General features: G+C 38.9%; 1 protein-coding gene across 2 annotated transcripts; it reads right to left on the reverse strand.

Annotated features, from left to right (window-relative positions):
* Positions 1-821: 821 nt before the first annotated feature.
* Positions 822-15385, reverse strand: pbrm1l (polybromo 1, like). 2 transcript variants are annotated; one of them, XM_087800174.1, is made up of 30 exons: positions 15289-15385; positions 14876-15042; positions 14025-14122; positions 13769-13916; positions 13446-13595; positions 13208-13324; positions 13024-13092; positions 12849-12947; positions 12596-12681; positions 12417-12508; positions 12123-12339; positions 11910-12051; positions 11601-11686; positions 11255-11534; positions 11075-11180; positions 9810-10449; positions 8634-8854; positions 8364-8555; positions 7833-7990; positions 7504-7749; positions 6415-6560; positions 6194-6351; positions 5939-6122; positions 5667-5874; positions 4755-4953; positions 4539-4694; positions 3692-3853; positions 3302-3366; positions 1494-1707; positions 822-1397 (listed from the first exon to the last, which is right to left on the reverse strand). In XM_087800174.1, exons 2-30 carry the CDS (start codon positions 15011-15013, stop codon positions 1234-1236), a joined length of 4941 nt encoding a protein of 1646 aa, XP_087656300.1. In that variant the 5' UTR covers positions 15014-15042; positions 15289-15385; the 3' UTR covers positions 822-1233. The 2 variants fall into 2 exon arrangements, with proteins under 2 accessions (XP_087656300.1, XP_087656299.1); XM_087800173.1 differs by having other exon boundaries at positions 12417-12681.
* Between the last annotated feature and the right edge of the window lie 281 nt (positions 15386-15666).

Genomic DNA, 15666 nt, shown 5'->3' on the forward strand with positions numbered 1-15666 from the left:
CTAAATACATTGTATATCGAAAGGTTGAATTTGTTGAATGTCATCGAGAAAAATCTGAACATTGTAATTCACTCACAAAGTTATATATTTCGGAATTCAATCTTTTTAATTGTTGGGGTTTTAAATCAAATATTAACATAGTGCCACCATTTTATATTGAATTTAAAAGGCTGAAAAAAATCTTGAAATAAAAAATGTATACATATTTAAATTATTGGAATACAATTTTAAACTATGTATAAAAACGTTAGATTTTTTTGAATTTCTAAATCAAATTATTTTTGTGAAAAAACAAATTCCAAATTTCAACATGAAAACTATTGAATTTAATTATTTAATTAATAAAAATAATGAAATGCTCAAAAATCGATTACAATCCAGCTAATGTTTTTTTTTCTCCCAAGTTTCAACATTTCAAGTTGAACCTTTTAGTGCGTTTTACCTATACATTTAATTGAATTGTTTAATAACATATCATCCAATACTTAAATTTGTTTAATAAAAACATTTAAATGTAAATTCAACCATTCAATATTCTGATGGTATTTATATAATTGAAAAGAAAAACAGAAAAAAATGAAAAAATATAATATGATAAATTGAATCCCAAAATAAATATTTTCAGAATTGCATCTGTAAATCTTTGCTTTCCAGGTTTAGATGTATTTCTGTCAAGTAATAGTAATGGTTGAATTAAAAAAATGTTTAACACATACATTTGTTGCCCATTAATGTATATTTTCCAGTTACAGAAGGTAAAAGTGATACATTTATGAAAGTCATGTGTGCACAAAAAAACGCTTCTTATACAATAGAAGTGATAATTTATATCGTCAATTTTAATGCAGTTTTTAAAAACAAACAATACGGGATTTACAGTCACAAAAAGACTCAAAGAAACCTGAATTAAAAATCAACACAACTCACTTATCAAACTAATCAAATCATTATTTCAAACAAACTCTTTTACAGACACAATTGTGAGAAATGATTGTTAACAGTCACTTTATTCGAGTACGTCGAGTAGACAAAGAGTTTTTTTTCTCCCCCAAACTGGTGTAAAAAAAAACAAAAAAAAAAAACACACACATACACACGACTACTGAGCTTATTGGACTACTTAATAAATATAAAATTGATCAGGATTGACTAAAAATATTGCTTCTATTGTGAGGAGTTTCTAAAAGGCTGTCAATTGTTTTGGAGCCAAAGCAGAAGAGGTGAGTCGTGGGATTACAGGTTGTACGCCTGGCACAGGTTCAGAGAGTCTCGCAGCATCAGGTCACGCAGGCGCCACAGAGCGTCGGCCATGGTGGTGTGGGCCCCCTTGCTCTTGAGCCAGTGAGCGGGAAGCCGACTCTCCTGCTCTTTGCTCAGGTGAGCTTCGCGCTTTTGAGCTGCAATGCAAACCCGTTAATCCTGAGCCATTGAGCTTCTTCCCGTTAATACAAACAAGACGTCAAATCACTTCTTAACACGACTGTTTGTATCACCTTTGAGGGTTTGGTCCCACTTGCTGATGGTGCTGGACTCCGAGTTGAGGCCCTCGATGTACTTCAGGTAGGCCTCAGAGTGCAGCACCCGCTGGGTCTTTGGAGGGGGCGCCACAAACATGGGGGTGGTGGGCTGCATGTGTGACGGTTGACCCAACTGGCCTTGTCCAGGGTAGGGTGGAGGAGCGAGCTGACCCGGGCTGAACATCCCGGGCTGTCATGGTGAGGGAGAGACGATGTTCAAGATACAGTTTGAGACATACCAACCAATCACATTGAAGTATTCAGCACCTATTTACATAGCCTTACTATAAGCTACAGGTTAATCTTCTATGTCTAACTCATGGACCAGGGGGCAAATCAGGCCCACCAAGTCATTTGACGTGGCCCGTCTGACATTTTTCCCTCAAAATCAAAGTAGATTCATGTTGATACAGTGACCTATAAAAATAACAGTGACTAAACTTAGCAAAGGAATGTCGATAATAAAGGTTACAACTATACAGAGACTTTCAATAACAGTAAAACCGGGGTTGAAATTTCTTACTAAGGCCAGTAACACAACTACACAACTGACAAAAAAGCGTTAAAAAAAAGTACTAGACAACTACCCTGGCCAGGAAATGGCGTTAGTGGGATTTGTGCTTTGCCCCGTGACGAAAAAAAAATATGAAAGCTGCAAAGGAGTAAAATCTCACGTGGATAATTTGGACTTTAATCTACATTTTAAAGTTTGAATTGTGTTTCCACGTGAACGTATGCCAGAGCAGGAGATGCTTGAACAACGTTGCAGATTTACGACTTTCTGGACCTCATCCTATTCATTCCTTATAATTTATCGCAATTTTCCCAACATAATGTATATTCTGAGAAAAATAATAGCGGTGCGAGTCCGATCAAGCCGTATGTTTTGATGTATTTTTTGTTTATGTGCGCTCAATCGTCCGGGGCATGAAAAGTGCTAAAACGTAAGGAAGATGAATAATAAGAAGGCCCTGGGAATAACAATAGAGTGGACACCTATAGCTCTGCAGTGCTCGCCAACACACTAATAATATTCAAAAAAAACCTTGAAGGAGTCAGCAAAACACAAATATAAACGACAATATGACAAATAATTTGACATTCGATTTAAAAAAATAATAAATGTTTTACCAGGAATGAAAAAAATGGATTCACTTTAAAGTTAAAGCAGCAAAAGGTAACACTGAAGAGATCGTTTCTAGCCCCACCCACTGTCAGAGAAGGGCAAATGCAGTGTCATCTCTGTTCCATTTTCCCTAATGAAAGTATACATTTAGAATTATAAAATAAAACATGAAATACAGTGTTTTAAATAGTGTAAAAATAGAGTCGTATGCTCAGTTCGCATCAAGAACTCTCTCTGGGCTTTGACTTCCGAGCCCAGAAATGATTCAAAAGGACAAACGCAACAGAGTTAATCCCCGTTTCAAAATTAATTTTAGAATTATAAGTTGCATTGTGCGACAAGAAGAGCAGAATGAAACATTATTGTGAGCCAAAATCTAACTCACAGCTCAAACTCAATCACACACAAAAAATCCTTAAGCTGTCCAATACATCTTAATTATCTATAAATATATAGAATGCTAACCAAGCAAATATCTGGTCTTTTAACATAATTTTTTACTGCTATTGTATGGTGTTGATATCCATGATCTATGCTCCTTATCTTATCCTCAAAACTGGCATCTTCATAAGAAACCAACATGAACACGAAGCTACCGGTACTTTGTTTGAGCGGTTAGACTCGTATGCAAAACCACGGATGCTCCAGTGCAACTTACCTGTTGCATAAAGTTTCCTTGACCGGGACTCCCTTGCATGCCGTTGACCCCGGCACCCATCATGCCTGTAAAGGTAATCAAGGTAAATCAAAGCAGAAACGTAAAACAAATAGAAAATAAAAACTGGAGAAAAAAAAGAAAAAGTGTTTGTTTTAGTGTTAGTTTGAATGTCAATTTAGTCGTTTGGAATCGGTTGAGTTATCACGTGCATGACATGTGTACGGATCGAGGTCCTGTTTAACCGGTTCAGGATGTGAATATCGGCGTCTACAGGAGCTGGCAGACCATGTGTGACCTGTTGGATGTTGGTCCGGCTGTGCAACCGGTGGACCAGGTAAACCCCTCTGGCAGGCCAGACACAACTGGATGGAACAAAGCAGCTGCTCTTACCCTGATGAAGCATGCCAGGGTACCCGGGCATACCCTGCTGGAGGTGGTGAGGCGGCAGGTGTGGCCCACCTACAGGGTAAGGCGGCATTGTGGCCACACTCAACAAACCCTCGTGGGGTCCCTGCATGGGCATGTAAGGTGGGCCATAAGCTCCCATCATGCCTTGGGGGAAGAGGATGAGGACAACAAAAAACCATGCATAAGTTACATGCAACTGACTAGAAATGAACATGCACTACTTCTGAACCTTTCACACAGAGGACAATAAAACCTGGTGATGCTTTTTTAATCATTTTTTTATTTTCTTTTAATGTGAGACCATTTGTTTAGATTTAAATTGATCACAATATGGAACAAAACATTAAATCATTTTGTCAATCTCTCCTACTTTTTTACATATTATTTTCATTTATTTGATGTCTAAATGTGAATTTTCTGTGAAAGAAAATTGCCATAAAACTGAATACAAAACAGATAAATTAACAAAAATTTGACTGAGCAAAAGTTTCTCAAAAGTTATAACTTTTTGATTCAAGAATATAATTGACAAAGATTAAATTAATTTCTTAAATGTTTTGGTTTCACCAGGGTCATGCGTCCAGTGTGTGATGGTCACGCATTTGTTAGCAGGCGAAATAATAATGACAGTTACATATGAAAGTTACTCATGCAGTCAATATCGTGCGTCTCAGTAATAAAAAAAAATCATAAAAAACGAAACGGCAGCGAGGAAAATAAATTAAAACATGACTTGAGTGTCTAACAGTTATGTGGTTAATGGACATTCTGGTCTCATTTCCCTGCTGTTTCGTTGTCAGCAGCTGGACTTGACTGGTAGAGGGGTTACCTGACACAGGTGTCATGGACTGGTTTATCATGCCCATCGTGCTAGGCGAAGGCACCACCCCCATCAGTGACCCTACGGGGGTACCTGCTCTTGGGGACGCTTGTTTAGGGTGTGGCCTGTCGCGCTCCTGTTGCTCCACTATTTTAGCCGCTCGCTCTGAAACACACAGGAGATTTTACTTTAACAACAATAATATATACATTTGTCTTTACTGACCTTCATAATCTGCTTTCTTAGTCGCCTCAAGGTTCCTCCACTCTGTGCCAACCAGACGACTCAGTTCCCCGAAGGAGAAGTCGGGGTGTCGCGCTTTAATCACAGCACGCATTTCACTACTGAACAGGATGTAGCCGCTCATGTTGATCTTCCTCTTTGCTCCTTCCTTCTTTGACAACCCTTTTATCTTCGGAGTAGACTGTTGGGAAGAAAAATAACTCGCATTTCATCACCGTTTTTGAAAAGTGCCATCATGAGAATTTTGAATACACATTTCAATTCTATATCTATATATAATGCTATTAAAAGACCTTATCTTTAGTTTTTAAAAAGCGTTTTTGGCTCCCTCTAGTGTCAGATTAGTTTAACTGCCATTTACATCAGGGGTCTCCAAACCAGTCATCAAAGGGTGGTTCAGGTTTTTGTTCAAACCAATCAAGAGCAACCTCTTTAACCCAATCAAGAGTCTTCACAGTGTAATAAACTGTACATGCTTGATCGGTTGGAACAAAAACCTGCACCACCCGCCCTTTAAGAACCGGTTTGGAGAACCCTGGTTTACATTATCATGCTACCAAAAAAAGACAGATTGAGTGGTTTTCTCTTATTAAGTTTCATGGTAACTTCAAAAGGTACTTCAGTACTACATATCAAAACACTGTCTGTTAAGCAGTTTAGTATCATTTTTGTCACCAAGTCAAAGTTACCTAGTGACGAACATTGTTTAAATATTGCAAAAAAATTATGCAACATAATAAAACTAATAATTACATAACCATGAAAAATAAATGTTAAAAACCAATGTTATAATGTTGATGTTTTTAAAAATAAACTAAATACTATAGTTAAATATTGCAGTTATAAGAGAGAAGTTTGGGTTAGTGAACAATCATGGGTGTAAGTGAGGCGCACCTGTGATGGCGTGTATGACATATTGTCCATGTCACTGGCATGGGGAGTTTGCATTTGAGGTAGAGATGGCATGTCCCGAGAATCCTCATCATCGTCCATGTCGTCCATGTCGTCTTCCGCGTCCTCCAGATCAGCCAGTTTCAGCTCCAGCTCCTCGATCTTCTTGTCCAGGAACGGCGAAGCCTCCTTCTGTGGCACAATCACCTTCCTGTGGAAATAAAAACACGTTCAGTACAAGCCCACACATTTGTGATTCACTTTAACCAACTGACCTGAAGTAGTAAACCTCATCCTCCACGACTTTTGGGGAGAAGGAGTAGCGCTTCTGCCACTTGAACTTTTTCATCTGCTTCTCAGACTCAAAGTAGCGACTTTCACACAGAAGAATATCGTCCTCGGATACCTCTGTGGGTCTGCAGGACAGGTAGTCCTTGAATGAAGCCACCATGCATTTACCTGCAGGAACACAGCAACACCAGTGGAATAAGTCACTGTAAAACATTTTCACACTTCATCGATGATCCTACCAGTGACGCACGAAATCGGCAACGTCTCTTCCAAGTTGCTCAGAAAAACTTCTCGTCTGTAAAACATCTTGGTCGGCTCATGCGCGGTTTCCTCCGGGTGGATGAAGATGGGCCCGAAAAAAAAGGTCTTGCCGTTCTGCATCCAAATCTTCTCCAACCTTCAGCAAGTGGAGTCACGGTTAGATAGAGGAAGAAGGAAATTAAGATTCGTTTTTACAAACCTGGCAACTCTGTTCTTTGACAGGCCATGTGACTGGATGTAGACACAGTCACCTAGTTTAAACCACATTTTGTTGAAGTGGATTTGTTCGTAGTGCTGGCATCCAGGCTCAGCGCCACTCATCTCCATGGGAACATCTTCTCGCTCCTAGAAAAATGTAAAATAACCTTTACCTGATCCTAAAGTCATGTGACATTCATTGTGCAGTTTCTGCTACGTGTTTCTCTTTAAATTCACTCCAAGATGCAGGAACCTTTATCTTAGGGGCCCTTAAACATGCAGTCTAAGTTTTTATGAGCGCAAGGCACAGCAAGGGACATAAATGTTATCATTTACATATACTTCATTACATAGTTTAAATGGAACAGATTTCTAAATTAATCAACACATCCAATTTGATAAGAAATAGTCCTGATTCACAATAAGACAACTCAAGAATCCATAAAACAGTCAACAGCAAAATGTAAATTTGTCAAGTACGAAAGAGAAAAATTGAAACTAAAGACCCCCCAGCCTACAGTATCCACAAGAATTGAACCTCTGGTGGCCCCGGTCAAGTTCGAGACTCCTAATATATCCTGTAATGAGCCATTTGGGACCCGCCAAATTAAAACTAACTACGGTCTGTCAAATCAGTTTCACTGATGAACAGAAACGAATACCGGTAATAGTTCTAAAAAAAACAGAGATAATAAAGAAATAACACCAAACAACTACAAATTTTGCATTTCCAAAAGAAAAGGCAAAAATACAAAATAATACCAAATACCGGGTAAATATCGCAAGAGCTCCAAGTGTTGACAGTACGTCCTGTTAGTGAAGCCCATTAGCCTTTTAGTTTCTGATAAAAACAAGCTTAAAAAACAGACTTGTTTTATTTTTTCAGAACCATTTTTAACGTTGAGACTTCAATACAAGGGGGGCGTTACAGACGAGCAGTATGGCGGTATTTGGACGTTTTTAAGGGTCTTTTTGGACAATGATGAAGCCAACTGAACTCATGTCACTACAATAAAATGAACAAACATTTGACTATAACTCTAAATAATCAAGTCCACAAGAATTAGTTTTGTATAAATGAAGTTAATACCTTCTCCATGAAGCGGATGCCGTCAGTGTATGATATGTTAACTTGTTTCTCATGGTCGGGTTTGGCAAACATGGAGGCGACGCGGACGACGGGCAGTGGCACATCTCTGACCGATAATTTCACCGGGCTTGGAGGCATCGCCCAGATCTTGATCTTCTTGAACACCTTGCATCGAGCTGAATAGCGTGATTCACAAACAAAGACGTCCGTGGCTTTGTATCCTTCAGGCTGCAGTTTGAAATAATCCTGAAAAAAATCCACATGAAAAAAGAAAATCACTTAAAAAGGTCTTTTTCCAATGACATTTTTTTTTACCAACAAAGACTTACCCTTACAAACATGACCACGCACTTCCCTAAGACTTTGCTCATGGGAACTTTGTTGTAGTAGTCACTTTTGAAGACCTCTTTTTCCAAGAACTTCCGTGTGGCAAGATGGAAAGTTTCACTTGGTCTGTAAAACCAGCATCCATGCAGCCATTTCTCACCTGGATAAGTAACATTAAATACATTATATTAGAAACTCTAAGCATCTTGATATTTGTTTTTCTTTTATTCAATTAGAGAGGGCTGTCAAACTCAATCACAGGGGGGCCCAAATATTTTAGCTGTCCAAGTCGAGGGCCAAACTAATTGTGTATATTTACCAAAAAAGGAAGTTGGAGTCTGATTTTGATGTTGTCTTTTAATTCTTCTAGACTCTATTTATTTTAATCATATCCGTGTTTGTCCCTCTTCAACAGTCAAAAAACCTTCCTTAAACATTGGTTGTAAATTTACCATTGGCATCAATCATCTCTCTCCGTTATTTTAAACAAATACATCTTTTTAGATCACCATAAAAAACACTAAATCAATAACCTGATTCATCTTCCCACAGGCGTTCGATGCAGACGATGTGCGGCTTCAAGTTCGTCTCCGAGGGTCTGACGTAGACAAAGTCCCCGACGTGGTAGGTGGAGTTTTCATAGCTGCACTCGTCTGTGTAGGCGCGCTCCGAGTCCGACCCGGACTGCCATCCTTCTCCTGCACTGTTCGAGGCCTTCTTCTCGCCTTTTAGTTGAAATATTGTTATTGTTAGTAATTCGTGACTCACCATCACGCTTATCCATCAAAGGGAAACTCTCGTACCTTGGTTATCGCCTTCCTCCTCATCCTTCCTTTGCTCGTCCTCTTCGATCTCTCGGGGGATCTTCTCACGCTTCTCCTGCTCCACGTCATTCACCAGATGTTTGAGGGTGTAGTTGAGCGCCGAGGTTTGCAGGATTTCACCGTTCTTGCACAGCTCGTCTCGGATTTTGATGAAGAATTGCTGCAGCTCCACAGAGTCATCGAAAACTTCAGAATCAGTCCTGCCAAGAACAAGAAAGACTTTGTTAGTCATCAGAAAAATTAAATGTTAAAGCACAAATGATTTAGAACATGGGCCACAAAAAAAAACCAAACAAATATAGTATGTCGATTATTGTTGTGTGAATCATTGACTACTAGTGACAGGTGAGCAGTCGCTTAATATTGTATTTTAACTTTTTGTACTTATGAAGTTTGAATCATACTGGATGTGTTCCTTTCTAGACTCCATTTCTAATCATCAAAGTGCTACAGATGATTCCAAAATGATCAGTAAAATGTATAAAAAAAACAAAGCACAGGGGCCAAATCTGACCCGCTGAATCATTTTATATCAAGTTGATAAATGTTAATCTTGTGACCTCTTAAGATGTTCAAGTGTTTAAAAGCAGATAAGGAACAATGTCTACAACTATGCAGAGATTTCCAATGATATTGAAAATTCTGTTGAAGAAAATAAATTTGCCTGGGAAAGGATAACAAACACGAAGATTACAAAATCAACCTTAAAAAATGAAATGACGGATTAATTCTTGTTAATTCTTCTTCATTGTTCAAGTAATTTTGCTTAGACTCAATTGCTTTATATTTAGTAATTTGGCTAGGTGGCAGCAGTGAGTACATCCTGCGTAACTAAAATAACAACGAAATATAGTGAGATCATGACTATGACTGAGGACGAGAGGATACAGTGACTCCAGCAGCTTTTAAAGCTGATGCTTGGACATATTTCGGGATCAAAACAAATGAAAGCTGTTACGACTTCGTCAAGAGTACAAGTGCTCAGGAAATACTACAAATATATCTATGTCCCGTACTATCACAATATATTACATATATTTCATCATTGCACCTGTATTAGTATTGGATTACCAGATTCCTGCCAATACACAGCACCACTAATAAGTATTTAATAACGATATTATGTCTATTTTCAGCGGAATTTGAGTCGTGTACCTGTGCAGCCTCCTGGCCTTCTCCAAAACTTCAAACATGTGTTCCTGAAAGACGTCCAGCCTCCTGTAGGAGCCGCGCTCCACATTCATTCTGATAACGTCAAAGTTAAGAGGTGGTTTTTCAGGGGCAGTTGGATCCAGGGCCGGAATTTCAGCCAACGAATCACTGTAGCATCGACCCTCTTCATCCTGGTGACCGAGCACTGACACAAACAGATTTCTGGTCAGCTCACGCACCAGAGATCCCACAGCAGGGGGCCCGCAATCCTCTGACCCCTCCTGCTGCTTGCGCGTCTCGAGCAGAACCCGGTGCAGCACCAGAGCGTCCCTATAGATCAGGGATTCCGGCTCGTTGTAGATGCAGGCGTTGTTGAACATGAGTATGAAGTCCTCCACCAGCGACTCCACGTCGTGGTATCGGCCCGTCGCCATGTGGCTCCTCACACGCTCCATGTCAATGGGTCGCTTGATCGTGGCATAGTAGTCGGGCAACTCGGAGCGAGAAGGTAGGCGCAGGAAGATGGTGCTCAGACGCCGTCCTCTGCGGTCGGTGAAATTCCTAACAGCATCGTAGAGCTCGTTCAACTTCTGCTGCAGAGGAGTGAGGTATTTGGACTTCTTTGGAGAAACTCCACTCTTTCCTTTAAATAGAAACATAATGGATTTTATGATTCAAATTTTTTTTTTTAAATGTTTTCTAAGGGCGGAGACATTTTCTTTCTCCACATTTGACATTTAATGAAAGTATTTACGAGACATCTAATTAACTTTCGCCATGAAGAGGTCACTCACATCTTAGACAAAAGATAGAAATGCATATAACACTTTTAGACAAGTTAGTGTCGCGTGGCTAAAATTTCACTCACAGTTATTTTTTCCTGAAATGATGAAATAGACTGTTTGTGGTTTCAGCAATATGGTTAAAAAATAAATGATTCATCATCAAATCAAAAGATTTTGCTTGCCAATCACTTTATGTGGCCCAAAGTCAAGTTTGATCAAGATTTTAACAAGATTTTGACAACCAATCAACATTTAAAAAATAAATAAATAACCCAATGAATAATTGGTGCAAGCAGAAAACGTATTAATGAATTATTATTTGCACTAATATAATCATTCTAGAGCTTTGTTTATGTTCATTGACATCAGGCTGCATCAAATCGATCAGCCTCTAATTGACCTCACATCGCTCAACTGCTCTGGTTAAATATCGATTTTGTTATAACCTGAAAATAAAAAAGCCTGTTATCCCAGCTCACGTACTTAATTTCAGTTTGGGGGATCCAACATCATCCTCTTCCGGTTGAGGTCCCAGATCTTTCTTCTTTTCCTTGAGCATTTTCTCCAGAACATCAGCGTCATTGTAAACCTATTTTAAGATAAGGTTTTCCATCAACATCATAAAATGACCTAGAGAGATGCAAAAAGTATGGTGGCTCTCACCTGAGACCCCTCCTCGTTATAGTGGCGGGCATTGCGAAACATGAGCTTCATATCGTCCATTAGAGCGTCCTCCGTGGCGTAAGACCCACTGCGGATGTTGTGCTCGATCATCTTGAGGTCCATCGGTTCCAGAATCACTTTGTAGTAATCAGGGTAGTCCTTCTTGGACGGTTTGACCATGAAAAGATCGCAGAGGCGACGACTGGTCCCTGGCTCTCGAGCGTCAATCACGGCAGCGTAAAGAGTTTTCATGCGGTTCTTTTTCACCGTTTTCTTGTAGCTGAAACAAATAAGATATCTAGATTAATTAGAGCTTAAGAGAGGTGGGCAGTTATAAATAAAATACCTTTTCCTTTTCACACTTCCAGCATCAGATGACATAATACTATCTCCGTCTTCATCATCCCGCCTAAGAAGCTCTCGCTTTTTAGCCTAGAAAAACAAAATAGTTATCATGTCTGACTGTTAAAATAATGACGTGAGATCATTCCTATAAAAAGTTACTTTAAAGTTGAATTATTTATTAGTTTAAAACCCTCCTCCAAGCATGCACATGCAAATGTGTGCATTGTTCCCTTCATTTTCAGCAGAAATTGCAATAATGTGTAATAACTCCTGAAACAGAACCAGTCAAAATATAGAGAAATCTAAATACCTGTAAAATCTGCTGAAGCCTGATCGCTCGTTTGTAAATACTGGAGTTTGGCATGTTGTAGCGCTTTGCATTTTCAAACATCGCCGTGAGGTCTGCATCCATTTGTTCCACATTTTCATACTCGCCATTCTTCATCTTCATCCTATAATTAACGATAAGCACCTCGTGATATGAGATACAACATGAAACGACTGAACTTCATCAAGTCATTACCTGATCTGCTGCAAGGCGATGGGCTGTTTGATTTGCTGGAAGTAGTCTGGATACTCTCGACGAGAGGGCAGCTGCTGGAACGGTTCGGAGATAAGTTGACCCTGGTTGTTCCTGGCACCTCGGATGGCTTCGTAGAGCTGGAAGATTGGGTTACTCATCTCCATACTAGAGCTTTGGCTCTCAGCCTCTGACTCGCCCTCGTCGTAGCAAACAGAGCCTGAAAAACATATAGATAACTGTTCATTTTTAGTTCTTACCCATGATCAGCTCATTAAATAAATAAATAATACTTACCAGAGAGCATAGGGTCATCTTCACTCTCAGACCCATAATGGAGCGCTACACTGACACCAGAAAGTCGATCGCCTTGACCAGACTTACGATTTCTGGACAAGTTCAGAAGAAGAAAAATCATAAATAAGCCAGTGACAGAAAAAAAAGGATATTTTGTGGATTGTTGACTAGCACAATACCTGATGCGAACACTTGTCTTTGTAGGCTCCCCATGTTCAAGTTCAGTCTTCCTTTGAATGAAAACCTTCTTAATGGTGTTTGCGTCCTAGAAAAATAAGAAGCATTTTTATCATTGCAAAAAGTTGAACACTAGCAGTTTATACATTTAAATTACAACAGCTTTTGTCCCACGGTTATAAAATAGTCACTCTTACAGCAAGAAAAATAGAACAAGTCTAAGTAAACCACGACTGAAATATAAAAGTAATATACCTTAAAAACCTGAGATCCTGGTTCGTTGTAAGTTTTTGCATTTTTTGCCATCAGATCAATGTCCTTGGCCATTGCGCTGACACTTTTATAGCTTCCACTCTAGAAAACAAGACAAATGCAAGTTAGCGGAGACAAGACAGGAAAGCATCTTTGAGACCTGAACTAGTATGGATACCTGTATTCTTTGAGCGATGGCCCTGAGATCGATTGGATCTTTTATAACAGCATAATAGTCCGGGTAATGCTTTAAAGATAAAATAAACAATGATGGTAAGATTTCTTGGCAATAGCCTGAAATTCAATGAAGCAACTAGTGACATTGACCGAATTTTACATTTTTTTTAAATTAAAGTAATTACCACTTTGGAAGGTAGTTTCTGGAAGAGGTCACTTATGGATCTCCCACCTGGATCAGAATATGAGACAATTGCTTCCAGCAGCTGCTCCAACACTTCTTTTAAACTGCTCGCTGATGTCTAAAAATTAAAAGAAACGGGTTGATCAAACATACAATCGGTATGACTCGAAATAATAAAGGAATAAGTAAATAATGCATATAAAGAAATCTGACTGCAGCAGCGGAAAAATTAAACTCACCCCATCTTCAGTTGACATCCCAGGAGCGTCCATCATGTCGTCGCCATCGTCTTCCTCCTCTTCTCCCTCACCAGGCTGAACAAAATCCCTCTTGGTTTGAAGATATATTTCCCATAATTTACTGGCACCTCGATACTCGTTGCTGTCATTCTGGGAAAAAAAATAGAGAGATATTACAGACCTGAGAATCAGAAGTGTCTACTGCAGATTCCAAGTACAAAGAAATAATCTATTTATGACAGAAAATATAACTTTGTTTGAATCAATTGATCATATCTGTGGGTTATAAAGCCACACCAACAATAATGAAGATTATCCGATACCTTGTAAAATAATTTGGTGTTGTTAAACATGAGCTGGAAATCTGCAGTGAGTTGTTCCACATCTTGGTAATCTTCAGACTTCAGCTTGTGTTGTATCTTTGTCATATCGATTGGCTGGGAAATAACCTCATAATAATCAGGAACGTTTCTGTAAAGGTTAAATGAAAATTATTTTATGTTAATATGTTTTGCAGAGAAAACAAACATGAAATAAAAAACATCTGTGTTGGTTTTTAAGTGACAAATTCCTTTTTACCTTCTCTTTGGCACCCGGAGAAAAAGATCACTAAGCAGCCTCCCATGATCATCCTTGTAGTCCCGTACAGCATTAAACAGTTCATGGCATACAGCAATCTGAAGCAAAAAATAAGTAATTATATTGTTTGTTTTTTTATTTTGATGTTAAACAATGCATACCTCTCTTCTTTTTGTTCAATGTATAGGCATTATTTAAATGTTTGCATTAGCTATAATAAGAGACATTGTTGTTAGATATAGGTTAAGTAAACATTTTAAAATATTCTACCTTTATCTCTTTTTCTGTTAAGGAATTCTTTACATTCCTTCCGGTTTCAGACCAAAGAGTTTATTCTGTAGAATCTAGTACTTCTTCTGTATTCCCCCGTTAACTGCGCTGCTTGTTCTTTTTTGTCACCACAATACACCAACACTGATGATGTAGAACACATGTCCTAGTTTATCAAGAATATTGAAATTCACAGATTTATCAAGTAAATCTCTGACAACATTTTCCTTTGACAAGTTTTCACTCGAACCAAACTCCCTTGCAAAACACCTGAGGCGAGCAAAATGTTCACTGGAATCCTTTTTATAATATGTTATACATTTATCTGCCAAACATATATATTTTAAATCGTCGATTGCCTGGTTTAGTCCGACCACCCACGTATCACTATAGTCATGAATTTGATTCAGAATATGTTCAACCTAATAAAAAGTGTTTACTATAACGTACTTCTTTTTTTTTTACTTCTCTCAAGTCATGAGTAAAATACAGGCGTCAAGTATATGCATGATGTTCACCGTTCATGCTGCTAAACGATTTCGTTTCCAGGCTGTGTTGTGAAATGGTAAAAGAGTATTCACCGTGTCCACAGGCGGAACGTTGGAGACTCGTCTCTTCTTCCTGCCGCTTCCAGGCGTCGAAGCAACAGAATCATCGAGATCCGCTCCTCCACTGATGCTGCTGGACGGGGAAGTGGCTCTTCTCCTTTTTGCAGACATCGCTAGCCGCTTAAACGTGACCTGGCAGTCTGGTGACCAAATAGAACGTTATTTTATTTACTGAATCGCGAGAATACGTCCGTAAAATGTGAAATGGGGGCATTTTAAATGATAGAGTCTCGCTCAGCATCGCTAGGTCTATTTAAACAAAGCAAACGGAGCTGATGTTAGCATTCTCATCGTGGTGACTTGTTTAGTGCAGCAAAACAAAACACGTGTGAATAAGGTTCGAAAATAACAATAGAGAAGTTAAAAATAATGCGTTATAATCTCACCCCTGATTACGCAAGTCAGTAGATCCCTGAGGAAAGATATCGCCCCGGCTAGCGGTTTAGCTAGCGATGTTTGAAAACTTCAGCCCGGAAGTGGAGGCGCTATTGTTTTGCTGAGGTGCGATCAGAAGGCAATTCTGCCCCCTGTAGTTCAGGGGTGTAATTACAAGAAGATGTTGCTCTGCAAGACGTGTTTTCTGCATCAACGTTTCTTTCATTTTGGGCTGTATCGAGATTCAACAGCACTATATCGATTTTCTTCTTTTTTTTTTAATGGCTTACAAATCACATTTCATTTATTTATACTTTTATTGTTTATAATTGTATTAAGTGTGTGGAAAATAAAATAACTCGATTTTATTTTTTGAATTTCATGCAAAT

Source organism: Callionymus lyra, chromosome 10 (assembly GCF_982586985.1).
Source record: "Callionymus lyra chromosome 10, fCalLyr1.hap1.1, whole genome shotgun sequence".
NCBI classification, from domain to species: Eukaryota; Metazoa; Chordata; class Actinopteri; order Syngnathiformes; family Callionymidae; genus Callionymus; species Callionymus lyra.